General features: G+C 52.2%; 2 protein-coding genes across 2 annotated transcripts; both read left to right on the forward strand.

The window, feature by feature from the left end:
* Positions 1-318: 318 nt before the first annotated feature.
* Positions 319-9,527, forward strand: LOC129133187 (serine/threonine-protein kinase PAK 3-like). The gene is made up of 12 exons (XM_077172168.1): positions 319-394; positions 1,319-1,356; positions 1,726-1,848; positions 2,699-2,879; positions 3,830-3,893; positions 5,141-5,189; positions 6,318-6,430; positions 6,957-7,074; positions 7,721-7,820; positions 8,250-8,446; positions 8,905-9,042; positions 9,438-9,527. The coding sequence occupies exons 1-12, from the start codon at positions 319-321 to the stop codon at positions 9,525-9,527; spliced, it is 1,287 nt and encodes a 428-aa protein (XP_077028283.1).
* Positions 9,528-14,344: 4,817 nt separating this feature from the next.
* Positions 14,345-23,553, forward strand: LOC143692261 (serine/threonine-protein kinase PAK 3-like). The gene is made up of 12 exons (XM_077172169.1): positions 14,345-14,420; positions 15,345-15,382; positions 15,752-15,874; positions 16,725-16,905; positions 17,856-17,919; positions 19,167-19,215; positions 20,344-20,456; positions 20,983-21,100; positions 21,747-21,846; positions 22,276-22,472; positions 22,931-23,068; positions 23,464-23,553. The coding sequence occupies exons 1-12, from the start codon at positions 14,345-14,347 to the stop codon at positions 23,551-23,553; spliced, it is 1,287 nt and encodes a 428-aa protein (XP_077028284.1).
* Positions 23,554-25,123: the final 1,570 nt, after the last annotated feature.

Consider the following 25,123-nt stretch of genomic DNA (forward strand, 5'->3'; position numbering starts at 1 on the left):
TTTTGTGTGGCTTTGTAGCAGAGGAGAACGCTGCAGGCTTTTTTTGGCATCATCTGTAGAGAAGGTGTGGTTCTGTGCATGAACTCACAAAGCAGCCCCGGGCACTGCTATTGTGATGTCAGCGGCCGCATGGCAGCGTTGTCAGGCAGAGTTGCTGTGCCGAGGCCCGGAAGGGCTCAGTGTGCAGAGCAGCTCTGCGGCACGCTCACTGCAGGGGAACCTGCTGATCGACGAGGTCTCTGCCAGCAGGACTCTGAGATTTTTTGTTTTCTGCCTACAGGCTTTGTCCCTTGCAGATTGAGCAGCACTGCTCCAGCCATGGAGGGAGTGTGTGCTGCAGCTTTCACGGCTTTTACCGTGGCTTATTCCGGGTACTTTTTCACCCACCTGGCACGTAAGTAGACGTTTTTGTTCAGTGCAGCATATGGAAACCCAAATGCCACAAAGAGGCCTTCAGCTGGGTAACGCCCCTGCCCACAGCTCCAGCTAAGAAGGGCGTGTCTCTAGCCAGTGGGGCATGGGCAGCATTTGTGATGTAGCCTGCGGGGATTCCGCTCCTGCCGTGCCACGGCCTGTGGCAATGGAGTCTGGAGTCTCCTCAGTTTGCTGGCTCAAGCAAGACAACTTCCAGGATGGGAAGACTGGGAGAGCTTGGCAGGAGTCCTTGTAAAAGCTGTGCACTGCTCTCCAGGACTGAGGCAAAGTCCCTCAGTTCAAGGCTTCTTGTCTGCATTCCCTCATCCCAGCATTTGCCTGTGGAACTTGACACTTCCTGCGCGCTAAAAGAGCCATTTGTTCTGTGATGAAATCACAGAATGAGCTTGGTAAAGGCCTCTGAGATGGACATTTTTGAGGAGTTCTTGTATGCTCCCACACACAGGAGCTGTTCCTGTGCTGTGTCATGATAGGACTGCCACCATGGCTCAGAGGGACTTGGGTGAAGCCTCCCTGGGGAAAGGTTTTCAGTAAGCTCATGGCAATTGCTGCATGCAATGTCTTGAGAAGACTGAAATACAGCAAAGAGAGGAGCTGTAGCCACTGCTGGGTGAGGTGGGGCAGAAGCAATGACTGTTAGAGAACCACTTGTAGACTTAGTCTCAAGTTTCTATGGGTTGAGTGGCCAAAGAGGAGAGACAAGGTAGACACCAGGCAGTATTTTGTGCTGCTGTTGTCTTGCTTGCTGTGTGCCACAAGGGATGCTGCTGGAGTGGTGTAGTGAAAGCAGAATGCTCTGTCTTTGGGTTGACTTTGGGGTGGGCATGGCCAGCACAGGCAGTTTTCTTAGAGCATCTGGTTCTTTTTCCCTTGTGTGTTGCAGGTCACATCAGCCGTGCCTGGAGAGAATCCGCTCTTTGGGTGAGTGGCAAAGGAGCCTCTGGCCTTGGTAGCATTTGGCAATTGCGGAGCAAGCTGTGAGCTGGGCCTGTTGCAGTCCGGTGCCAGCCTGGCTGGATGAATGAAAGTCCAGTCCAGGCCCTTTGCAGCAACAGCAGCAGCAGGAGGACCCAGGGCTGTTTTCTCCAGTTCCTTTCCAGAACTTTTAAGCAGCTGAAAGTGGTGGCTGCCATGATGGAATTTCTCCTGTACAAGAGAGCGCAGTCCCATCCAGCTGGCCCATTTTACTTGAGTCTGAGCACCTTAGAATCCCATTTCTCTGCAGATGCTTTCTCCTGAGTGCATCTGGGTCTAGAGCTGAATATAAAGGACGCTGCTGTCTGTCTGCAGAGCCCAGAGGGAACCTCGGAGCCTCCAGTGGCTGTGTGTCTTCCTGAAGAAGAGGCCCAAGGGGAGGAAGATGCCCAGCAAAGTGTACCTGCTGCCACTGCAGGGCCTGAGCATGCAGCATCAGTAAGTGGCAGCTCTGGGCAGTCCTGTGGCTGGAGCAAAGCATAGCTGCAAGTTTCTGATCAGACAGCACCTCCCGTGCCTGGCTGAAGATGCTGAGGGCTGGAATCTTTCCTGCCCTTCCCGCAGGCAGTGAGGCCTGGAACTTGGAAGTTCAGGGATCACCTTCCTACTGTTCTGAAAGAGGCTGTGAATTTGTCTTAGCAAGAGACAGGAGGTAGCATTAGGATGTCTTGGCATGCTGCTGGGGTACAAGTGAGGCCCTTGGTGGCCAGTGGCTGTGCAGGCTCCCTGTCCCCAGTGAAGAGAGCAGTGCAAAGGTGCAGTTCAGAAGCTTGCAGGATATGAGGAGACACTGTCCCCAGGAGGGACCTGGCCCTGCGCAGACAGCAGCTGTCAGTAGCTAAAGGAACAGCTGAGATGCAGCGGGGCCTGTAGCTGAATATAGGTGAGGTGGTGAATGCCAGGTTCTTTCCTGTCCCTCATGCTGCTGTGTGTCCCCAGAGCAGAAGGGCAGCGTCAGCACCTGCTCTGGCTGCCTCTGCACGCGAGGAAGAGGCTGAAGAGGAGGAAGGTGCTCATGAACCTGCCCCTGCTGTCAGCCCAGGCCCAGAGCAAACATCATCAGTAAGTGCCTGCTTTGGTTAGCAGTGAGTGTGGTGTCATTTTGTCCATGGTGTAAAAGCAGCCTTTGGATTTTGGGCCTTGAGCTGGAGAAGCGGGCTGCAAAAGCTGAGAGGTGAAGAGCCCTGGCTGTGGCCAGCAGCATCTTCCCAGGCGCTTGCATTTGAAATGGGATGGCAGGGGCACCTCTGCCAGGCACATTTGTGACCTCACTCATTTCTTTTCCCAGAGCTCCACCTCCTCTGTCCTGGCACCTGCAGGAGCTGCAGCAGAAGGCTCTGAAGGAGCCTCCAGTCCCCAAGCTGGCAAGTGCAGCGGGAGCAGCTCGTGCATCTGGAGCACCAGTAGCTCCTCTGGCAGCAGAGAGCAGCTGGGAGAGAGGACAGAGGACAAGTGCCTGGCCATGCTGAGTACGTCCTTTGTGATCCTTGTCTGCTGGAGCAGTGCCCTGTGTGTGCGTGTGTCGGCATGAGCTGTCCCAGCTCCTGTTCCTCCTCAGCTGAGTGCCAGCTCCTGAGGCCTCCACACAGGACCCGTTGTTGTGCTTTGAGGTGGTGAGGGGTCACCGGGGTGTTGCTCCTGCCTCTGAGAGCAGCTCAGCCTGGCTTGGCTTTGCCTGAGCTTCCCTGGAGGCAAAAGGCAAACCAGAGATTGTTTCTGGCTGAGCAGGAGGCCGTGACCCAGGCAATGAGTAGGCGCTCAAGGAGCTCCTGTGGGGCACGGCCAAGGTCATCTTCAGAACTCGGCCTGTCCTAAAGGCTGAGGCACCTCATTCCTAAGGCCCAGCACAGTAGGTTGGAACATGAGCTGCTGCTCCTGAAAGGCAGAAGGCCATTGTTTAGGCAAAATTGTCCTGCTCAAAGCTGCAGATTGTGCTTCTGCTGGAAGCACTTTGCAATATTCTTGCTGTCCTGCAAAGGGCAGCTGTTGAGAACAATTGATTCCAGGAGCCAGGATGCCTTTGATGATTGCAAGGATTAAAGCTTTGCTTGAAGGTCACAGAGTGTTGATTGCCAAGACCAGCAAGGTTTTGTTATTCCTGCTGCCCTTAACATTTCTAGACAACAACCAGTTCTCTTGCTTACAGCTTTCTGATCCCTGCATCCTCTGACTGTTTCTGCACGTGCTTAGATTTTAGTTTAGACGTCTAGTTTGGTGCAGGCCATCTGTGCTGCAGGGCTGCTCGTCTTGCTGCTGTTGTTTCTGAGGTGGTGGTGGTGGTGGTGGTGCAGTGGTGTTGTTGTTGGCCGACTGCCTGAGTTGAAAGGGCCCAGAGTGGCAGAGAGTGGGGCTGCCTTTCTGATCTGCTGCAGGGTGGGATCTCTTTTGAAGTGAGCATCTTTCCTTGGGATTTTTCCAGAGATGCTGGTGAGCGAGGGAGATCCTGAGGCTGAATACACAGAGCTGGAAACCATTGGCAAAGGGTGAGTGCAGCCACAGTTCCTTCTTCAAAGGCAGGGCCTGTGCATTTTGCTGGTGTCACATCTCCCCAGAGCGACGTCAGGCAAGCTCCAAAGCTGTTCAGACACTGCGTTAGGATGATGCCTGATGATCTCTCAGTACTGGTCAGCATTTACAGCTGTGGTCCGAAGGCATGGCGGCAAAGACACCTGGACGCTGGCAATGTCTTTTCTGCGGCAAAGAGCAGCACCTGGCAGATCTCCATTCCCTCAAGTCTGTTGCACCTGATTGCCGCTCTTCCTAGGAGAGAGCATTTTTGCATGTCTCAAAAGACTACAGAATGGGTGGGAATGAAAGGAGGAGAAACTTTGTTGCCTCAGAGGTCAAGTCAGCAGCTGACAGCTGTCAGGGAACAGCTCTGGGTAACATTTCTTTCCAGTATTTTGCTGAAACCAAGATTCAGTGGTCTGGATGGCCACCACCTAGCCTAGCAGCCAAAAGCAGAAATGAAAGAAGCAGCTCTCTTTTGTAGCTGAGGTGGCAAAAGACAAAGCTTCAGGGCAATGGCCAGTGCCAATGCACTCCAGAGGAAAAGGCATCATCTGGCTGATGGCAGAACCCTGGTGGATCCTGTGGGGTTTAGGCCTTTCCTGCAAAGGATCCACCAAGCTGTTCCCTTTGAAAGCCGGCTCTGCTGACTGGAAATGGGACTGATTTGCAACATTTTCCCTGTGAGAAGCCAAATGTACAAGAAGTCTCCAGAAAAGCAGAGTCCTCCAGGTGTCTGGGGCACCGAAGAGAAGCAGCTGAGAAGAGCTCTGGACTCAGAACGCCGCTGTCCAAGGATCCAGTGTTTTGAGGACTTCTCCATTTGTGTGTGCAGCAATGGAAGCCTTTCCCCGCTCTGGCTGTGGCTGCAGCTGTGGCTGGGCACTAACTTCCTTGCAAGCTGGAGAAGGGATCTGTGTCTGGAGGCTTTCCTGCAATGGCTGTTCCGTGGCCTCAGGCTTCTCAGAAGGCCTCAGTAGTGGTGTTTGATTTTGGCAGACAGGCTCCAGGGAGAAGTGGGAGAAGGCCCAACTGGCAAGTTCCTGGAAAAATCCCACACATGTACAGATAGAGAAAGAGAAAAGGGGGGAAAGACCCACACGAGAATCTGTCCTATTCCATTTACTGTTTGCCCCAGGACTTATTTGCCATTGGACTGCAGTGTCTTGCAGTGGCAGGGACTAAAGGACTTCTTCTTTCTCCGCTGCTGTTTTGTTTCTAGGGGTTTCGGCACGGTGTGCATGGCAGTGGAGACTGCCACAGGAGAAGAGGTAAGCGCCAAGCAGCGCCGCAGCTTCTGCAGCTCTCGAGTGCCCTCCCCTCTGCTGTGAGCTGTGGCTGAGCTTTGGGTGGCCAGGAGAGCTTTGCTGCAAAGGCAGATGAAGTGCAGAGCAGTGTCCGCCCTGCCAAATAGAGTGGGGACAGATTTTGTCCTTCTCAGCTGCCCCTGGGAATGCAAGGAGGCCAGAGGAGGACACGCTGGCTGGGTCTTAGTGCCCAGGTGGTGTCTCAGAGCATGGCACTGCTCTTTGGGGCTGCAGGGTTCCTGAGTTCTCTTTTCTGGCTGTTAGCAAATAGATGGGAATCGTGCTGATAGTTCTGTAGGCACCTGCAGTGCTGCCCTTGGAACTGTGCTTAGACAGAGTGGTCTGCAAGGAGTCTCTCAAGGGCCTAAGCCCTGCTCATAGCCCGGTGTATATCCCTAGAAGATCATGGCCTGGGTTATTTCGTTTTACAGTCAGGCAGTAATTGCAAAAGTCAGTGGTGTGAAGAAAAGTATTTGAGTGGAGCAGAATGAAAATTCCTGGAGTGAGGAAATGCTAGGATTGTGGTTTTTGGAGGTGTCCTTAATGATGTTTTCATCATTGTGGCATTTTTTCTGTGAAGTATGTAGGGTTGTATATCTTAGGAGGAATAGCCCTCAGGATGTTTTTAGGACAGCATTTTATCTGCCACATCTCTAACTGTTTGCTTTGTTGTTGTGCCATGGAGAATGCCAGTGACTGCTGGAGTAATGATCCAATCCCCTAGAAGTGCCAATGGTTTCCCAGCAGTTTTGCTCCATTTTTACTGGCACAAAATGGCTTTCTGCTTGTAAGAGGTGTGTGAATGAGCATGGGGATGATAAAGTAAGGCCACGGGAGAAGACTGGCCCTGGGCACAGTGAGTGTTGTTAGACGTCTGAGGTGGAGAGCTTAGAGCGTGTTTCTGCCAGGTTTCCAAGGCAGAGGCTATGTGGCTCTGTGTCCTGGGAGGTGCCCGAGCAGGCGGTCTGATGTCCTGTCACAAGGCAGCTTGGCCCAGCCCAGCACTATCATCCCATAATCACTGTCTCCATGTTGCCCTTGTGGTCCTGTGCCACGGACTTCTTTGGTTCATGGTTTTCCATGTCGTTTTAGGTGGCCATAAAGAAAATTAGTCTCCTGCAAGAGAGCAGCAGCGAACTGTGCCTGAATGAAATCCAGGTCATGCGTGGCAATAAGCACGCCAACCTTGTCAACTATGTAGACAGGTGAGTGGTTCTGCTGTTCTGCTGTGAAAGGTCATTCACATCCTGCAAGCCAGAGGTTCAAGCACTCCTTTGGTGGATGGCAGAGGATGGAGCTGTTCATTCCTGTTTCTGGGCTGATCTACAGTGTCTTGGGAGGAGATTGCATTGGGGCTGCATTACTCTTTCCTGGCATACCAAGTTTGAAGGGCGCTTTCAAAGGCCAGACTTGGCCCTATCTTACTGAGCCAACAGCCTCAAAGTTCCTGTGCTCTCTCCCCATTGTTTTGTTGGCTTTGGGCTTGGATTTTTTCCCCATGGGTCTGAAGTGTTGCCGAAGCACTGCAGATTGTATTTCCCTTGGCCTGTTCGTTGGTGTGGATAGCAAGCAGTGTTTTAGACTGCCCAGAGTTCAAGGCCTGTAGAGCGTAGTGAATGACTGCTCACTTCCTCCTGTCTTCCTCTGAGAGAGACACAGAAACAAGAATCCATCAGGTGGTGTGAGTGCACACCACACCTTCATCTCCAGGCTGTTGTTTCCTCCTTTCAGCTACCTGCTGGACGAGGAACTCTGGCTCGTGATGGAATACATGGACGGAGGTTCCTTACACGATGTCATCAGGGAGACTCGCCTGGCAGAAGGAGAGATAGCAGCTGTCTCTCGGGAGGTAAGGGATAGTGCCTGTGCTTCCCATGCCTTGGTCGGGATGGTCCTTCCAAATGGGTGACAAGGAGAGGAGAGATTTCATCTTCTGAGCCTCCTTGCTGCCTTTCTCTTATGACTGGCAGTAGCAAGAGCATCTGAAGTGCCTGCCAGTGTCCCTGCCCTTCTTCTAGTGTGTTTGTGTTTGCCTCTCTAAACACTTGCCTGGAGCCTGTGTGTGCTGCATTCCTTCCCTGGACGGGCAAAGTTGCTGGTGGCACAATGTAAAATAAGTGGCACAGACAAAGATACACACTGGGCTGTCATGGAGCTCAGCCTCCAAGAGAGCCTTGCACCAAAGGGGTGTTCGCAAAAGCATCCACTCTTGTCTGGCTGGAGAGAGCACAGCCACTGCAGCAGTGCTGCTTCAGTCTGTGGTTGCAGGGCAGTGGCCGGAGGAACAATTGTCCTTTCTCTTTCAGAAGCACACACACCCTCACTTAGAAAGGCACTGCTGTCCTTGTGTTGGAGCAGCAAGCTCTTGCCCTTGCCAGCAGCCTGTCGTGCCATGGCTCAGCATGGCCCAGGAATGTTGCAGTGTTGCAGATGTGCCACTTCCCCGCTTGTGGGATGAAATCCACTTAGGCTGGTGTTTCTTTTTCCTCTCTCAGTGCCTGCAAGGCCTGGATTTCCTTCACTCCAAGCAAGTGATCCACCGGGACGTCAAAAGCCACAACATTCTCCTGGGTCTGGACGGATCCGTCAAGTTGGGTGGGTGTTGTTGGCCAGGCTCAGCTCTGGCAGGCTGCGGTGTGGGGCTGCCTTTGGGTGACTGCCGGTTCCCTGCAGTGGTGCCTGTGGCAGTCCAGGCTGCCCTGATACAAGTGCAGAGCAGAGCCCCAAGGTGCAGGGAGGTGTTGCTGGGAACAAGGGCTCAGGAGTGCCTTTGGCTTGTGCGTGTGTCCCTTCCCAAGCAAGGCACTTACAGTCTAATAGCTTCAGGGCACTAAAAGCCACTGCCTGAAAGCTGGGGCTTTTGCTAACTGGCCAATTCGGTATTTCCTCGGCTGCAGGCCAGAGGAATGGCAGCATGGCCCCTTGCTGGCAGCCGGGTTCCACGCTGCCCTCTTGGACATTGGTACAGCGGGGATTTCTTTGTTTTGCTTTCCTCATTCACGCTGGCCTGTTTTTTCTCCTCAGCTGATTTTGGCCTTGCTGCTCAGCTGACCGCTGAGCAGAGCAAACGGAGATCAGCTGTTGGGACCACTTACTGGATGGCGCCAGAAATCTTCACCAGGAAGCTCTATGGCCCCAAAGTGGACATCTGGTCCTTTGGCATTGTGGGGATCGAGATGGTGGAAGGGGCGCCTCCTTACCGGATGAAAACCTCCCGCACGGTGCGCTGCAACTGCTCTCAGATACTGCTGACACCCAAACACAATCTGCTCCCATTCTTCTGCCTGGCAAGCTTGCTAACACCTGGAAATGAGAGGTGCCAGGCTGCATAGTCTCTCGTGCTCCTTGTCCAGATCGTCCCCTTGCCATTTCAGTGCACGAACCGCACAAAAAATGGTGATGCCTTTTGCTTGACGGAAGCTTTGACAAAAGGGCAAAGCTGGGCTTTTAGTCCCCATCAGCCAGTGAAATCAGGGGTGAAGGCAAGAGCCTTTGCCTATTGGACTGGCTATGGCTGCCTGTGGCTTTGTGTTCTTTCAGTAGGGGTAGGAAAGGTATCTGCCAGGCTCTGGCAGGGAGTAAAGTGCCACGGGAGAGTGGAGCCTGTGCCGTGGGGTGTGTGTGAGCAGTTTGGGGTGCGAAGGAGACAGGTAGAGCCTGGCATTTCCTTCTTCTCTAGGTTCAAGAGCTGATCAGCAGCGGGGGCAGGCCAAAGCTGCAGAAGCCCAGGCAGCAGTCGGCGTGGTTGCGAGACTTTCTGCACTGCTGCCTGGAGAGGGACGAGGACAGGCGCTGGTCTGCCCAGGAACTGCTGCAGGTAAAAGGCAAAGCGGCTGCAGGCTGCGCCAGCTGCCCGCTGCCAGGGGCTCCTCATCTGCTCAAGTCCAAGGCGTCTGATGGGGCCCGCTCCTAAGAATCTCCCCTCTGGGGGCTTGCAAAGGAAAACAAAGGAGAATCCTGGCCTAGGATGCCTTGGAAGGAGCCTTTCAAGGTCACCTAGACCAAATCTCCTTAAGCTGAAGACATCTGGAGTCACGGATTTGTGGGATTGGGTGCCATTTTGCCTCATGTAGCAAGGTCCTGGATGTGGAGACAGTGGTGCCCAGAATGCCCTCCTTTTCTTCTTTCTGTATCTTTCTGGTAGCCAGAGAAAGCCTGTTTCAGCCTGTGAGGAAAGTACAAGTTCATGTTTTTCTTTTTCTCTTTGGGCAGCATCCGTTTGTAACATCAGCCAAGCCGACCTCCGAGCTGACGCCTCTGATCATGGCCACGCAGCAGTTTATGGCCAACAGGAGATACTAGCCCTGGAAGAGGCCATTGTTGTTGTTTGCAGTTTGTAGTTTGTAGTTTGTAGATTATAGCTCGTAGTTTGTAGTTTCTAGATTATAGCTCATAGTTCGTAGTCTCTTTATTCGAATAGGCAAAATAAATACTATAATAAATAAAACCTTCACTGTGCTGGAAGCTTCCCTTTGTTCTCACCCTGTGAATAAGCTCTAAATTTGCTTCTGAATGCTCAGGTGTTTCTTCGATGTGGGAAGACACATGGATGGGGATTTGTGGCATGGTTTGGAAACGTGCAAAGGTCTTCTTCCTTCAGTGCCTCCAGGCCACAAGCTCTTGTGGAGATAGAGGCATTGCAGCTGTGGCTAGAGGAGCAGAGTAGGGCAGAATGGAGCAGAGCAGTGGTGTCACTGCTGGGGATGCTGCTGTGGCTGTGGGCAGAGGGGGAGGGAGCCGGGCTTCTCCAGGGGCTCAGGCGCAGGTGAGTGTCCAGCGGGAAGGCAAGTTCTGCCACGGGAACCAAGGCCAACATGAGGGAGCGAAAACTTGTGCAGTTGGGACCTGCCTGAGCCACTGTGGAGGCCTGTGGGCCTGCTAGGGCACTTCCTGGGGCTGTGGCCTGGAAGAATGTCCCCTAGACTTTAACCTCTCCCATGGTCTCCTGTTTATCGTTTCAATATACATTTGATACCGTGATTATTGAAAATCATTTACTTTGCTATGTTTGGTGGTAACTGATGGTATATTTGACTTACATTTAAATTTAAATTTTGGTTGCACAATATTTCCCAGTTTTCATGTTCTTCCCCCACTTCCCTGAACCCATTGTCCCTGGGAAGGACAGGCCAGGAGATGGAACCTGCTCAAGAGCAAGCAAAGGCGAGCCACCAGCCATCTGCCATCTCCCCTCCTCTTCTGACCCCTTGTCAGGACGGCACCGGCCATGGCGTCCTGGATTCTACCCTAACCCACTTTCTGACTGCCCTCAACCCTGCCCCTGCTTTCCTCTTGTATTAGCAGACTCCCATTTTTGCTGCAATACATATTTCAGAGGTCAGAGCTACAATAGAAGTTGAGAATAAAACAGCTGGAGGACCGACTCTGTTGCCCCCACAGGAGTTCTGTGCCCTGCACCACCGGAACGTTCCCCCATTCTAGTCCCCCATGAAACCTTTTCTTTTGACATGTGTGTTTGCTGAAGGCCACGCGGGAAAGGTGTCACCCCAAGTCTTTTGGCTTTGATTTTCTGTTCTCTTCTGTTTTGTGGGTAAGTGAAAGGGAATGAAGTGGCGGGGAGCCATCTGGGAGTCAGGGCCCGAGAAGTGAGGGAAAATGAAAATTGTATTTACTTATTGTTTGCTTATGTCTGCAATATCAACCCACCTGTTCATTTTAATTCCCAAGTTTAGTTAAAATCTACTAAGTATTGTGTTGGTTTTAGGTATAAGAAGATATTATTTTTACTATGATTGTTATACCTTTCATTTTAAATAAAACAAAAAAGGGGGAGTGTGGGGGTTTGTCCTGGAGGGCACGGGCCAAAAATGACCACACAGCCACACATCAGACAACAATGACCAACACCAAGGCTCAGGAGAAGAGAAGCCACAACGGATGACAGCCAGAAAACTTATGGTGAGCTGATCATGAAGTGGAGAGGACTCTGGGGCCAACTGGGAGTGGCCATGCAGATCAACAGCCTGTCTGAACCCGTCAGGGCACAGGGAAAACAGGTGATGGCTTTGGGATGGGCACCCAAAGCTGCCAACACTATCCCCCAATGCACCATCCAGCACCAAGAGAAGACTTGCTGAATTTTATCAGTATTTCATCCAATTACTCTTTTTTTTTGTTGTTTTTTCTTTTGGCTAGTTTCAACTTCTGTCCATAGTCCTCTCATTCCTTTGAGATTTCTACCTCTGCTTTTCTTCGCACCTTCCCCTCCCTGATTGTCAGCTGAGCTATTTACAGATGGCTTTTCTCACCCACCTGGTACCTGATGTGTGTGCCAGCACCAAAATAATTCTCCTTATTTTGCCCCTAACTGCCTTCTCTTTGGGGCACTGTCACAGCTGGCAAAGCTTCAGTCTTTCACATGTGTTTTTTGGCCAGTAAGTGGGTAAGGGCTGGCAAAGCAACTTCCTAAGGCATCCAGAGCAATGCACTGCAAGCCAGACCTGTTCTCTGAAAGGACTTCAGAATTCCCACCATGGAACTGAGGCACTGTTGACAGAGCACTAGACTGTGAAAGGCTTTGAAAGGGGATAGGAAGCTCAGCTTGCAAATGAGACCAAGAGGAGGTAGGGTCAAGAGATGTGGTGGCCACACATCCCGAGGTAAATAGCCTTTGGCTTTCCTGGGGCCTTCCCCCACATGGGGCTGCCACTCACCTGGCCATTTAGGAGCTGGGTTAGGGGCTCCAGACACAGGTGTGGAGCCTTTGGTGTGCCAGGGATCAGCGGCCACAGCTGGGCTGGGATGCAGGCCTGGGGGTGTGGGGTGTGCAGAGTAGGGCATGGCCTCAGCAGAGCAAGGCTTGATCTGCCCCTTTCCCCACCTACAAGCGCCTGAAAGGGCTTGAGCCAGCAATGTCCTCCAGTGTCTCACAACAAGGTTTCCAGGTTCCTGTGCTTCTTGGCTGTCAAGACTCCAGAGATTTGTGGCTGGATATTAAGAAACTTGAACATTTGCTTCCCTCCCAAAGAGGCATCCTGAGCGTTGTTTTTTCTTTCTAAGGCCTTCCCTCCTTTCTATGTCCTCTTCTTGAGATAGTCCAGGGAAAGCCTCTCCTCTCTCCCCTTCTCCACCACAATGGAGGGGGACAATGGAAAAACCAATCTATGAGAAGCTGAGAATGTTAGAGTTATAATGTAGTGAGGGGAAAAAAAAAAGCAGCAGTAGACGACAATAGGAAGAAAATTGTGCGAAAGAGGTAATGGCTTAAGCAAGAAAGGTGCAGTGTCACACGGGGCCCCTGGAGCAAAGACAGGATGGCCAGGGCTTCCAGCATGGTTCTGATGGTAGATGGGGGCTGCTGGTGCTGCCGGGAGCAGCTCTGGCCCTGCAGTGGCAGTTTGCTGCTCCCTCTCTGCGGCAGTGCTGGTGGCAGTGGCGATGGTGATGGGTGTCTGTCTCTCCCTGCGGAGCTCTGTTTGGCACTGCCGCTGCCATCAGTCCGCCACGCCGGGCGTGTCCGTGGCAATGGGATCTGCCGCTTTGCTGCCTCTTCCTCCCAGCCTGCTGGGCTGCACTTGGCTTGGCTGCACTCCCTTTGGGCTTGGCTGAACTCGCTTGGTATCAGTGTGAACACTCTGGCTTGCCTTGTTCTGCTGGAGAAGAAAAACAGTCGCACATGCCCCCCGGCCCTGATGGTTTCAGCTGTGTGTCAGAGCTGTCATTTCAGTGCCACCCATCTCAGCCCTGTGTCCAAAAAATTACTGAGGAAGGACAAAAGTGGGGGGAAAAAATGGTGGTGGTGCTTTGGTGCCAAGGCCTCTCTGCTAGAGTGAGTCAGAGAGAAGGATCCTCCTTGCATTTCCTGTCATGGCGTTTCCCTGCTGAAATCACAGCCACGGCTGTGATGTAAAATGCTTTGAATAAATAGTGCTGAAAGACACATGGCCTTGTCTCTGTACCTAGGAGGAAACTCTAAATGTCATTGAAGTCGTGCTTCTCCCTGTTTGCTCTTGGAATCTCTGCTGGTCAGAGTGACCCTGAGATGCGTTAGAAAGTCTCTTTCCCCAGCCCGGCAGTTGATGAAGGAGTGGGAACTCTTCTGTTCTTGGTCTCAAGGTTGTTTATTGTTTCTTATCTATAATATTCTTTCTCCAACGTGCCAAGGTCTGTCTAGCAGCTTGGGTTGAGGCACACTGCCCACCTCAGAGGCAGTGTTGTCTTTTTATACCCAAAACTATGTGTACACTATTTACAATAACTTCCCAATACCTATCACCTATGTGAGACAGTGAACTTCTCCTCTAAACCAATCTAAAAGTGCCAACATCACTCAGAAGATGGTGGCTAGGAAGAAGGAGGAAAAAGGACAAGCCACATCCAAATTCCTCCATCTTGAGACCCCCGAGCTGTCATTTTCAAAACCTCAAAAATCTATTTTTCACCTGGTGACAAACTACCTATTATTCTACTTAAACTCTTTTGACTTGTAATTCTTCATATTAAGATTGGTGATTGTTTTTTCCAAGGGCTAAATCAAAGGCACAGGCATCTTGGGCTCTGTGCCAAAGTCTCTGAGCCCCCGGGCAGCGGCTTGAGCCCTCCAGGGCAGGCAGAGGAATTTCCTGGGTTCTGATAGTTTGCTGCTTTCTGGAACTAAGGGAGGTCCCGCTGGAAGAAGCCTTCTGGTTTTTGCTCAGAAGCAATAGTGGCCAAAGAGCACTAATGTGGTTCCTCACATCCTGCTCCCTTCTCAGGGCTCAGCTTCTCAGTGTGGGCTAGAGGGGCTTAGTGTGTTTTTACTCTTAGATGCCTTGAGCAACAGGTGATGGACTAGGAGGGCTTTTTGTGTGGCTTTGTAGCAGAGGAGAACGCTGCAGGCTTTTTTTGGCATCATCTGTAGAGAAGGTGTGGTTCTGTGCATGAACTCACAAAGCAGCCCCGGGCACTGCTATTGTGATGTCAGCGGCCGCATGGCAGCGTTGTCAGGCAGAGTTGCTGTGCCGAGGCCCGGAAGGGCTCAGTGTGCAGAGCAGCTCTGCGGCACGCTCACTGCAGGGGAACCTGCTGATCGACGAGGTCTCTGCCAGCAGGACTCTGAGATTTTTTGTTTTCTGCCTACAGGCTTTGTCCCTTGCAGATTGAGCAGCACTGCTCCAGCCATGGAGGGAGTGTGTGCTGCAGCTTTCACGGCTTTTACCGTGGCTTATTCCGGGTACTTTTTCACCCACCTGGCACGTAAGTAGACGTTTTTGTTCAGTGCAGCATATGGAAACCCAAATGCCACAAAGAGGCCTTCAGCTGGGTAACGCCCCTGCCCACAGCTCCAGCTAAGAAGGGCGTGTCTCTAGCCAGTGGGGCATGGGCAGCATTTGTGATGTAGCCTGCGGGGATTCCGCTCCTGCCGTGCCACGGCCTGTGGCAATGGAGTCTGGAGTCTCCTCAGTTTGCTGGCTCAAGCAAGACAACTTCCAGGATGGGAAGACTGGGAGAGCTTGGCAGGAGTCCTTGTAAAAGCTGTGCACTGCTCTCCAGGACTGAGGCAAAGTCCCTCAGTTCAAGGCTTCTTGTCTGCATTCCCTCATCCCAGCATTTGCCTGTGGAACTTGACACTTCCTGCGCGCTAAAAGAGCCATTTGTTCTGTGATGAAATCACAGAATGAGCTTGGTAAAGGCCTCTGAGATGGACATTTTTGAGGAGTTCTTGTATGCTCCCACACACAGGAGCTGTTCCTGTGCTGTGTCATGATAGGACTGCCACCATGGCTCAGAGGGACTTGGGTGAAGCCTCCCTGGGGAAAGGTTTTCAGTAAGCTCATGGCAATTGCTGCATGCAATGTCTTGAGAAGACTGAAATACAGCAAAGAGAGGAGCTGTAGCCACTGCTGGGTGAGGTGGGGCAGAAGCAATGACTGTTAGAGAACCACTTGTAGACTTAGTCTCAAGTTTCTATGGGTTGAGTGGCCAAAGAGGAGAGACAAGGTAGACACCAGGCAGTATTTTGTGCTGCTGTTGTCTTGCTTGCTGTGTGCCACAAGGGATGCTGCTGGAGTGGTGTAGTGAAAGCAGAATGCTCTGTCTTTGGGTTGACTTTGGGGTGGGCATGGCCAGCACAGGCAGTTTTCTTAGAGCATCTGGTTCTTTTTCCCTTGTGTGTTGCAGGTCACATCAGCCGTGCCTGGAGAGAATCCGCTCTTTGGGTGAGTGGCAAAGGAGCCTCTGGCCTTGGTAGCATTTGGCAATTGCGGAGCAAGCTGTGAGCTGGGCCTGTTGCAGTCCGGTGCCAGCCTGGCTGGATGAATGAAAGTCCAGTCCAGGCCCTTTGCAGCAACAGCAGCAGCAGGAGGACCCAGGGCTGTTTTCTCCAGTTCCTTTCCAGAACTTTTAAGCAGCTGAAAGTGGTGGCTGCCATGATGGAATTTCTCCTGTACAAGAGAGCGCAGTCCCATCCAGCTGGCCCATTTTACTTGAGTCTGAGCACCTTAGAATCCCATTTCTCTGCAGATGCTTTCTCCTGAGTGCATCTGGGTCTAGAGCTGAATATAAAGGACGCTGCTGTCTGTCTGCAGAGCCCAGAGGGAACCTCGGAGCCTCCAGTGGCTGTGTGTCTTCCTGAAGAAGAGGCCCAAGGGGAGGAAGATGCCCAGCAAAGTGTACCTGCTGCCACTGCAGGGCCTGAGCATGCAGCATCAGTAAGTGGCAGCTCTGGGCAGTCCTGTGGCTGGAGCAAAGCATAGCTGCAAGTTTCTGATCAGACAGCACCTCCCGTGCCTGGCTGAAGATGCTGAGGGCTGGAATCTTTCCTGCCCTTCCCGCAGGCAGTGAGGCCTGGAACTTGGAAGTTCAGGGATCACCTTCCTACTGTTCTGAAAGAGGCTGTGAATTTGTCTTAGCAAGAGACAGGAGGTAGCATTAGGATGTCTTGGCATGCTGCTGGGGTACAAGTGAGGCCCTTGGTGGCCAGTGGCTGTGCAGGCTCCCTGTCCCCAGTGAAGAGAGCAGTGCAAAGGTGCAGTTCAGAAGCTTGCAGGATATGAGGAGACACTGTCCCCAGGAGGGACCTGGCCCTGCGCAGACAGCAGCTGTCAGTAGCTAAAGGAACAGCTGAGATGCAGCGGGGCCTGTAGCTGAATATAGGTGAGGTGGTGAATGCCAGGTTCTTTCCTGTCCCTCATGCTGCTGTGTGTCCCCAGAGCAGAAGGGCAGCGTCAGCACCTGCTCTGGCTGCCTCTGCACGCGAGGAAGAGGCTGAAGAGGAGGAAGGTGCTCATGAACCTGCCCCTGCTGTCAGCCCAGGCCCAGAGCAAACATCATCAGTAAGTGCCTGCTTTGGTTAGCAGTGAGTGTGGTGTCATTTTGTCCATGGTGTAAAAGCAGCCTTTGGATTTTGGGCCTTGAGCTGGAGAAGCGGGCTGCAAAAGCTGAGAGGTGAAGAGCCCTGGCTGTGGCCAGCAGCATCTTCCCAGGGGCTTGCATTTGAAATGGGATGGCAGGGGCACCTCTGCCAGGCACATTTGTGACCTCACTCATTTCTTTTCCCAGAGCTCCACCTCCTCTGTCCTGGCACCTGCAGGAGCTGCAGCAGAAGGCTCTGAAGGAGCCTCCAGTCCCCAAGCTGGCAAGTGCAGCGGGAGCAGCTCGTGCATCTGGAGCACCAGTAGCTCCTCTGGCAGCAGAGAGCAGCTGGGAGAGAGGACAGAGGACAAGTGCCTGGCCATGCTGAGTACGTCCTTTGTGATCCTTGTCTGCTGGAGCAGTGCCCTGTGTGTGCGTGTGTCGGCATGAGCTGTCCCAGCTCCTGTTCCTCCTCAGCTGAGTGCCAGCTCCTGAGGCCTCCACACAGGACCCGTTGTTGTGCTTTGAGGTGGTGAGGGGTCACCGGGGTGTTGCTCCTGCCTCTGAGAGCAGCTCAGCCTGGCTTGGCTTTGCCTGAGCTTCCCTGGAGGCAAAAGGCAAACCAGAGATTGTTTCTGGCTGAGCAGGAGGCCGTGACCCAGGCAATGAGTAGGCGCTCAAGGAGCTCCTGTGGGGCACGGCCAAGGTCATCTTCAGAACTCGGCCTGTCCTAAAGGCTGAGGCACCTCATTCCTAAGGCCCAGCACAGTAGGTTGGAACATGAGCTGCTGCTCCTGAAAGGCAGAAGGCCATTGTTTAGGCAAAATTGTCCTGCTCAAAGCTGCAGATTGTGCTTCTGCTGGAAGCACTTTGCAATATTCTTGCTGTCCTGCAAAGGGCAGCTGTTGAGAACAATTGATTCCAGGAGCCAGGATGCCTTTGATGATTGCAAGGATTAAAGCTTTGCTTGAAGGTCACAGAGTGTTGATTGCCAAGACCAGCAAGGTTTTGTTATTCCTGCTGCCCTTAACATTTCTAGACAACAACCAGTTCTCTTGGTTACAGCTTTCTGATCCCTGCATCCTCTGACTGTTTCTGCACGTGCTTAGATTTTAGTTTAGACGTCTAGTTTGGTGCAGGCCATCTGTGCTGCAGGGCTGCTCGTCTTGCTGCTGTTGTTTCTGAGGTGGTGGTGGTGGTGGTGGTGCAGTGGTGTTGTTGTTGGCCGACTGCCTGAGTTGAAAGGGCCCAGAGTGGCAGAGAGTGGGGCTGCCTTTCTGATCTGCTGCAGGGTGGGATCTCTTTTGAAGTGAGCATCTTTCCTTGGGATTTTTCCAGAGATGCTGGTGAGCGAGGGAGATCCTGAGGCTGAATACACAGAGCTGGAAACCATTGGCAAAGGGTGAGTGCAGCCACAGTTCCTTCTTCAAAGGCAGGGCCTGTGCATTTTGCTGGTGTCACATCTCCCCAGAGCGACGTCAGGCAAGCTCCAAAGCTGTTCAGACACTGCGTTAGGATGATGCCTGATGATCTCTCAGTACTGGTCAGCATTTACAGCTGTGGTCCGAAGGCATGGCGGCAAAGACACCTGGACGCTGGCAATGTCTTTTCTGCGGCAAAGAGCAGCACCTGGCAGATCTCCATTCCCTCAAGTCTGTTGCACCTGATTGCCGCTCTTCCTAGGAGAGAGCATTTTTGCATGTCTCAAAAGACTACAGAATGGGTGGGAATGAAAGGAGGAGAAACTTTGTTGCCTCAGAGGTCAAGTCAGCAGCTGACAGCTGTCAGGGAACAGCTCTGGGTAACATTTCTTTCCAGTATTTTGCTGAAACCAAGATTCAGTGGTCTGGATGGCCACCACCTAGCCTAGCAGCCAAAAGCAGAAATGAAAGAAGCAGCTCTCTTTTGTAGCTGAGGTGGCAAAAGACAAAGCTTCAGGGCAATGGCCAGTGCCAATGCACTCCAGAGGAAAAGGCATCATCTGGCTGATGGCAGAACCCTGGTGGATCCTGTGGGGTTTAGGCCTTTCCTGCAAAGGATCCACCAAGCTGTTCCCTTTGAAAGCCGGCTCTGCTGACTGGAAATGGGACTGATTTGCAACATTTTCCCTGTGAGAAGCCAAATGTACAAGAAGTCTCCAGAAAAGCAGAGTCCTCCAGGTGTCTGGGGCACCGAAGAGAAGCAGCTGAGAAGAGCTCTGGACTCAGAACGCCGCTGTCCAAGGATCCAGTGTTTTGAGGACTTCTCCATTTGTGTGTGCAGCAATGGAAGCCTTTCCCCGCTCTGGCTGTGGCTGCAGCTGTGGCTGGGCACTAACTTCCTTGCAAGCTGGAGAAGGGATCTGTGTCTGGAGGCTTTCCTGCAATGGCTGTTCCGTGGCCTCAGGCTTCTCAGAAGGCCTCAGTAGTGGTGTTTGATTTTGGCAGACAGGCTCCAGGGAGAAGTGGGAGAAGGCCCAACTGGCAAGTTCCTGGAAAAATCCCACACATGTACAGATAGAGAAAGAGAAAAGGGGGGAAAGACCCACACGAGAATCTGTCCTATTCCATTTACTGTTTGCCCCAGGACTTATTTGCCATTGGACTGCAGTGTCTTGCAGTGGCAGGGACTAAAGGACTTCTTCTTTCTCCGCTGCTGTTTTGTTTCTAGGGGTTTCGGCACGGTGTGCATGGCAGTGGAGACTGCCACAGGAGAAGAGGTAAGCGCCAAGCAGCGCCGCAGCTTCTGCAGCTCTCGAGTGCCCTCCCCTCTGCTGTGAGCTGTGGCTGAGCTTTGGGTGGCCAGGAGAGCTTTGCTGCAAAGGCAGATGAAGTGCAGAGCAGTGTCCGCCCTGCCAAATAGAGTGGGGACAGATTTTGTCCTTCTCAGCTGCCCCTGGGAATGCAAGGAGGCCAGAGGAGGACACGCTGGCTGGGTCTTAGTGCCCAGGTGGTGTCTCAGAGCATGGCACTGCTCTTTGGGGCTGCAGGGTTCCTGAGTTCTCTTTTCTGGCTGTTAGCAAATAGATGGGAATCGTGCTGATAGTTCTGTAGGCACCTGCAGTGCTGCCCTTGGAACTGTGCTTAGACAGAGTGGTCTGCAAGGAGTCTCTCAAGGGCCTAAGCCCTGCTCATAGCCCGGTGTATATCCCTAGAAGATCATGGCCTGGGTTATTTCGTTTTACAGTCAGGCAGTAATTGCAAAAGTCAGTGGTGTGAAGAAAAGTATTTGAGTGGAGCAGAATGAAAATTCCTGGAGTGAGGAAATGCTAGGATTGTGGTTTTTGGAGGTGTCCTTAATGATGTTTTCATCATTGTGGCATTTTTTCTGTGAAGTATGTAGGGTTGTATATCTTAGGAGGAATAGCCCTCAGGATGTTTTTAGGACAGCATTTTATCTGCCACATCTCTAACTGTTTGCTTTGTTGTTGTGCCATGGAGAATGCCAGTGACTGCTGGAGTAATGATCCAATCCCCTAGAAGTGCCAATGGTTTGCCAGCAGTTTTGCTCCATTTTTACTGGCACAAAATGGCTTTCTGCTTGTAAGAGGTGTGTGAATGAGCATGGGGATGATAAAGTAAGGCCACGGGAGAAGACTGGCCCTGGGCACAGTGAGTGTTGTTAGACGTCTGAGGTGGAGAGCTTAGAGCGTGTTTCTGCCAGGTTTCCAAGGCAGAGGCTATGTGGCTCTGTGTCCTGGGAGGTGCCCGAGCAGGCGGTCTGATGTCCTGTCACAAGGCAGCTTGGCCCAGCCCAGCACTATCATCCCATAATCACTGTCTCCATGTTGCCCTTGTGGTCCTGTGCCACGGACTTCTTTGGTTCATGGTTTTCCATGTCGTTTTAGGTGGCCATAAAGAAAATTAGTCTCCTGCAAGAGAGCAGCAGCGAACTGTGCCTGAATGAAATCCAGGTCATGCGTGGCAATAAGCACGCCAACCTTGTCAACTATGTAGACAGGTGAGTGGTTCTGCTGTTCTGCTGTGAAAGGTCATTCACATCCTGCAAGCCAGAGGTTCAAGCACTCCTTTGGTGGATGGCAGAGGATGGAGCTGTTCATTCCTGTTTCTGGGCTGATCTACAGTGTCTTGGGAGGAGATTGCATTGGGGCTGCATTACTCTTTCCTGGCATACCAAGTTTGAAGGGCGCTTTCAAAGGCCAGACTTGGCCCTATCTTACTGAGCCAACAGCCTCAAAGTTCCTGTGCTCTCTCCCCATTGTTTTGTTGGCTTTGGGCTTGGATTTTTTCCCCATGGGTCTGAAGTGTTGCCGAAGCACTGCAGATTGTATTTCCCTTGGCCTGTTCGTTGGTGTGGATAGCAAGCAGTGTTTTAGACTGCCCAGAGTTCAAGGCCTGTAGAGCGTAGTGAATGACTGCTCACTTCCTCCTGTCTTCCTCTGAGAGAGACACAGAAACAAGAATCCATCAGGTGGTGTGAGTGCACACCACACCTTCATCTCCAGGCTGTTGTTTCCTCCTTTCAGCTACCTGCTGGACGAGGAACTCTGGCTCGTGATGGAATACATGGACGGAGGTTCCTTACACGATGTCATCAGGGAGACTCGTCTGGCAGAAGGAGAGATAGCAGCTGTCTCTCGGGAGGTAAGGGATAGTGCCTGTGCTTCCCATGCCTTGGTCGGGATGGTCCTTCCAAATGGGTGACAAGGAGAGGAGAGATTTCATCTTCTGAGCCTCCTTGCTGCCTTTCTCTTATGACTGGCAGTAGCAAGAGCATCTGAAGTGCCTGCCAGTGTCCCTGCCCTTCTTCTAGTGTGTTTGTGTTTGCCTCTCTAAACACTTGCCTGGAGCCTGTGTGTGCTGCATTCCTTCCCTGGACGGGCAAAGTTGCTGGTGGCACAATGTAAAATAAGTGGCACAGACAAAGATACACACTGGGCTGTCATGGAGCTCAGCCTCCAAGAGAGCCTTGCACCAAAGGGGTGTTCGCAAAAGCATCCACTCTTGTCTGGCTGGAGAGAGCACAGCCACTGCAGCAGTGCTGCTTCAGTCTGTGGTTGCAGGGCAGTGGCCGGAGGAACAATTGTCCTTTCTCTTTCAGAAGCACACACACCCTCACTTAGAAAGGCACTGCTGTCCTTGTGTTGGAGCAGCAAGCTCTTGCCCTTGCCAGCAGCCTGTCGTGCCATGGCTCAGCATGGCCCAGGAATGTTGCAGTGTTGCAGATGTGCCACTTCCCCGCTTGTGGGATGAAATCCACTTAGGCTGGTGTTTCTTTTTCCTCTCTCAGTGCCTGCAAGGCCTGGATTTCCTTCACTCCAAGCAAGTGATCCACCGGGACGTCAAAAGCCACAACATTCTCCTGGGTCTGGACGGATCCGTCAAGTTGGGTGGGTGTTGTTGGCCAGGCTCAGCTCTGGCAGGCTGCGGTGTGGGGCTGCCTTTGGGCGACTGCCGGTTCCCTGCAGTGGTGCCTGTGGCAGTCCAGGCTGCCCTGATACAAGTGCAGAGCAGAGCCCCAAGGTGCAGGGAGGTGTTGCTGGGAACAAGGGCTCAGGAGTGCCTTTGGCTTGTGCGTGTGTCCCTTCCCAAGCAAGGCACTTACAGTCTAATAGCTTCAGGGCACTAAAAGCCACTGCCTGAAAGCTGGGGCTTTTGCTAACTGGCCAATTCGGTATTTCCTCGGCTGCAGGCCAGAGGAATGGCAGCATGGCCCCTTGCTGGCAGCCGGGTTCCACGCTGCCCTCTTGGACATTGGTACAGCGGGGATTTCTTTGTTTTGCTTTCCTCATTCACGCTGGCCTGTTTTTTCTCCTCAGCTGATTTTGGCCTTGCTGCTCAGCTGACCGCTGAGCAGAGCAAACGGAGATCAGCTGTTGGGACCACTTACTGGATGGCGCCAGAAATCTTCACCAGGAAGCTCTATGGCCCCAAAGTGGACATCTGGTCCTTTGGCATTGTGGGGATCGAGATGGTGGAAGGGGCGCCTCCTTACCGGATGAAAACCTCCCGCACGGTGCGCTGCAACTGCTCTCAGATACTGCTGACACCCAAACACAATCTGCTCCCATTCTTCTGCCTGGCAAGCTTGCTAACACCTGGAAATGAGAGGTGCCAGGCTGCATAGTCTCTCGTGCTCCTTGTCCAGATCGTCCCCTTGCCATTTCAGTGCACGAACCGCACAAAAAATGGTGATGCCTTTTGCTTGACGGAAGCTTTGACAAAAGGGCAAAGCTGGGCTTTTAGTCCCCATCAGCCAGTGAAATCAGGGGTGAAGGCAAGAGCCTTTGCCTATTGGACTGGCTATGGCTGCCTGTGGCTTTGTGTTCTTTCAGTAGGGGTAGGAAAGGTATCTGCCAGGCTCTGGCAGGGAGTAAAGTGCCACGGGAGAGTGGAGCCTGTGCCGTGGGGTGTGTGTGAGCAGTTTGGGGTGCGAAGGAGACAGGTAGAGCCTGGCATTTCCTTCTTCTCTAGGTTCAAGAGCTGATCAGCAGCGGGGGCAGGCCAAAGCTGCAGAAGCCCAGGCAGCAGTCGGCGTGGTTGCGAGACTTTCTGCACTGCTGCCTGGAGAGGGACGAGGACAGGCGCTGGTCTGCCCAGGAACTGCTGCAGGTAAAAGGCAAAGCGGCTGCAGGCTGCGCCAGCTGCCCGCTGCCAGGGGCTCCTCATCTGCTCAAGTCCAAGGCGTCTGATGGGGCCCGCTCCTAAGAATCTCCCCTCTGGGGGCTTGCAAAGGAAAACAAAGGAGAATCCTGGCCTAGGATGCCTTGGAAGGAGCCTTTCAAGGTCACCTAGACCAAATCTCCTTAAGCTGAAGACATCTGGAGTCACGGATTTGTGGGATTGGGTGCCATTTTGCCTCATGTAGCAAGGTCCTGGATGTGGAGACAGTGGTGCCCAGAATGCCCTCCTTTTCTTCTTTCTGTATCTTTCTGGTAGCCAGAGAAAGCCTGTTTCAGCCTGTGAGGAAAGTACAAGTTCATGTTTTTCTTTTTCTCTTTGGGCAGCATCCGTTTGTAACATCAGCCAAGCCGACCTCCGAGCTGACGCCTCTGATCATGGCCACGCAGCAGTTTATGGCCAACAGGAGATACTAGCCCTGGAAGAGGCCATTGTTGTTGTTTGCAGTTTGTAGTTTGTAGTTTGTAGATTATAGCTCGTAGTTTGTAGTTTCTAGATTATAGCTCATAGTTCGTAGTCTCTTTATTCGAATAGGCAAAATAAATACTATAATAAATAAAACCTTCACTGTGCTGGAAGCTTCCCTTTGTTCTCACCCTGTGAATAAGCTCTAAATTTGCTTCTGAATGCTCAGGTGTTTCTTCGATGTGGGAAGACACATGGATGGGGATTTGTGGCATGGTTTGGAAACGTGCAAAGGTCTTCTTCCTTCAGTGCCTCCAGGCCACAAGCTCTTGTGGAGATAGAGGCATTGCAGCTGTGGCTAGAGGAGCAGAGTAGGGCAGAATGGAGCAGAGCAGTGGTGTCACTGCTGGGGATGCTGCTGTGGCTGTGGGCAGAGGGGGAGGGAGCCGGGCTTCTCCAGGGGCTCAGGCGCAGGTGAGTGTCCAGCGGGAAGGCAAGTTCTGCCACGGGAACCAAGGCCAACATGAGGGAGCGAAAACTTGTGCAGTTGGGACCTGCCTGAGCCACTGTGGAGGCCTGTGGGCCTGCTAGGGCACTTCCTGGGGCTGTGGCCTGGAAGAATGTCCCCTAGACTTTAACCTCTCCCATGGTCTCCTGTTTATCGTTTCAATATACATTTGATACCGTGATTATTGAAAATCATTTACTTTGCTATGTTTGGTGGTAACTGATGGTATATTTGACTTACATTTAAATTTAAATTTTGGTTGCACAATATTTCCCAGTTTTCATGTTCTTCCCCCACTTCCCTGAACCCATTGTCCCTGGGAAGGACAGGCCAGGAGATGGAACCTGCTCAAGAGCAAGCAAAGGCGAGCCACCAGCCATCTGCCATCTCCCCTCCTCTTCTGACCCCTTGTCAGGACGGCACCGGCCATGGCGTCCTGGATTCTACCCTAACCCACTTTCTGACTGCCCTCAACCCTGCCCCTGCTTTCCTCTTGTATTAGCAGACTCCCATTTTTGCTGCAATACATATTTCAGAGGTCAGAGCTACAATAGAAGTTGAGAATAAAACAGCTGGAGGACCGACTCTGTTGCCCCCACAGGAGTTCTGTGCCCTGCACCACCGGAACGTTCCCCCATTCTAGTCCCCCATGAAACCTTTTCTTTTGACATGTGTGTTTGCTGAAGGCCACGCGGGAAAGGTGTCACCCCAAGTCTTTTGGCTTTGATTTTCTGTTCTCTTCTGTTTTGTGGGTAAGTGAAAGGGAATGAAGTGGCGGGGAGCCATCTGGGAGTCAGGGCCCGAGAAGTGAGGGAAAATGAAAATTGTATTTACTTATTGTTTGCTTATGTCTGCAATATCAACCCACCTGTTCATTTTAATTCCCAAGTTTAGTTAAAATCTACTAAGTATTGTGTTGGTTTTAGGTATAAGAAGATATTATTTTTACTATGATTGTTATACCTTTCATTTTAAATAAAACAAAAAAGGGGGAGTGTGGGGGTTTGTCCTGGAGGGCACGGGCCAAAAATGACCACACAGCCACACATCAGACAACAATGACCAACACCAAG

This window comes from Agelaius phoeniceus, chromosome Z, assembly GCF_051311805.1.
Source record: "Agelaius phoeniceus isolate bAgePho1 chromosome Z, bAgePho1.hap1, whole genome shotgun sequence".
In the NCBI taxonomy this organism is placed as follows: domain Eukaryota; kingdom Metazoa; phylum Chordata; class Aves; order Passeriformes; family Icteridae; genus Agelaius; species Agelaius phoeniceus.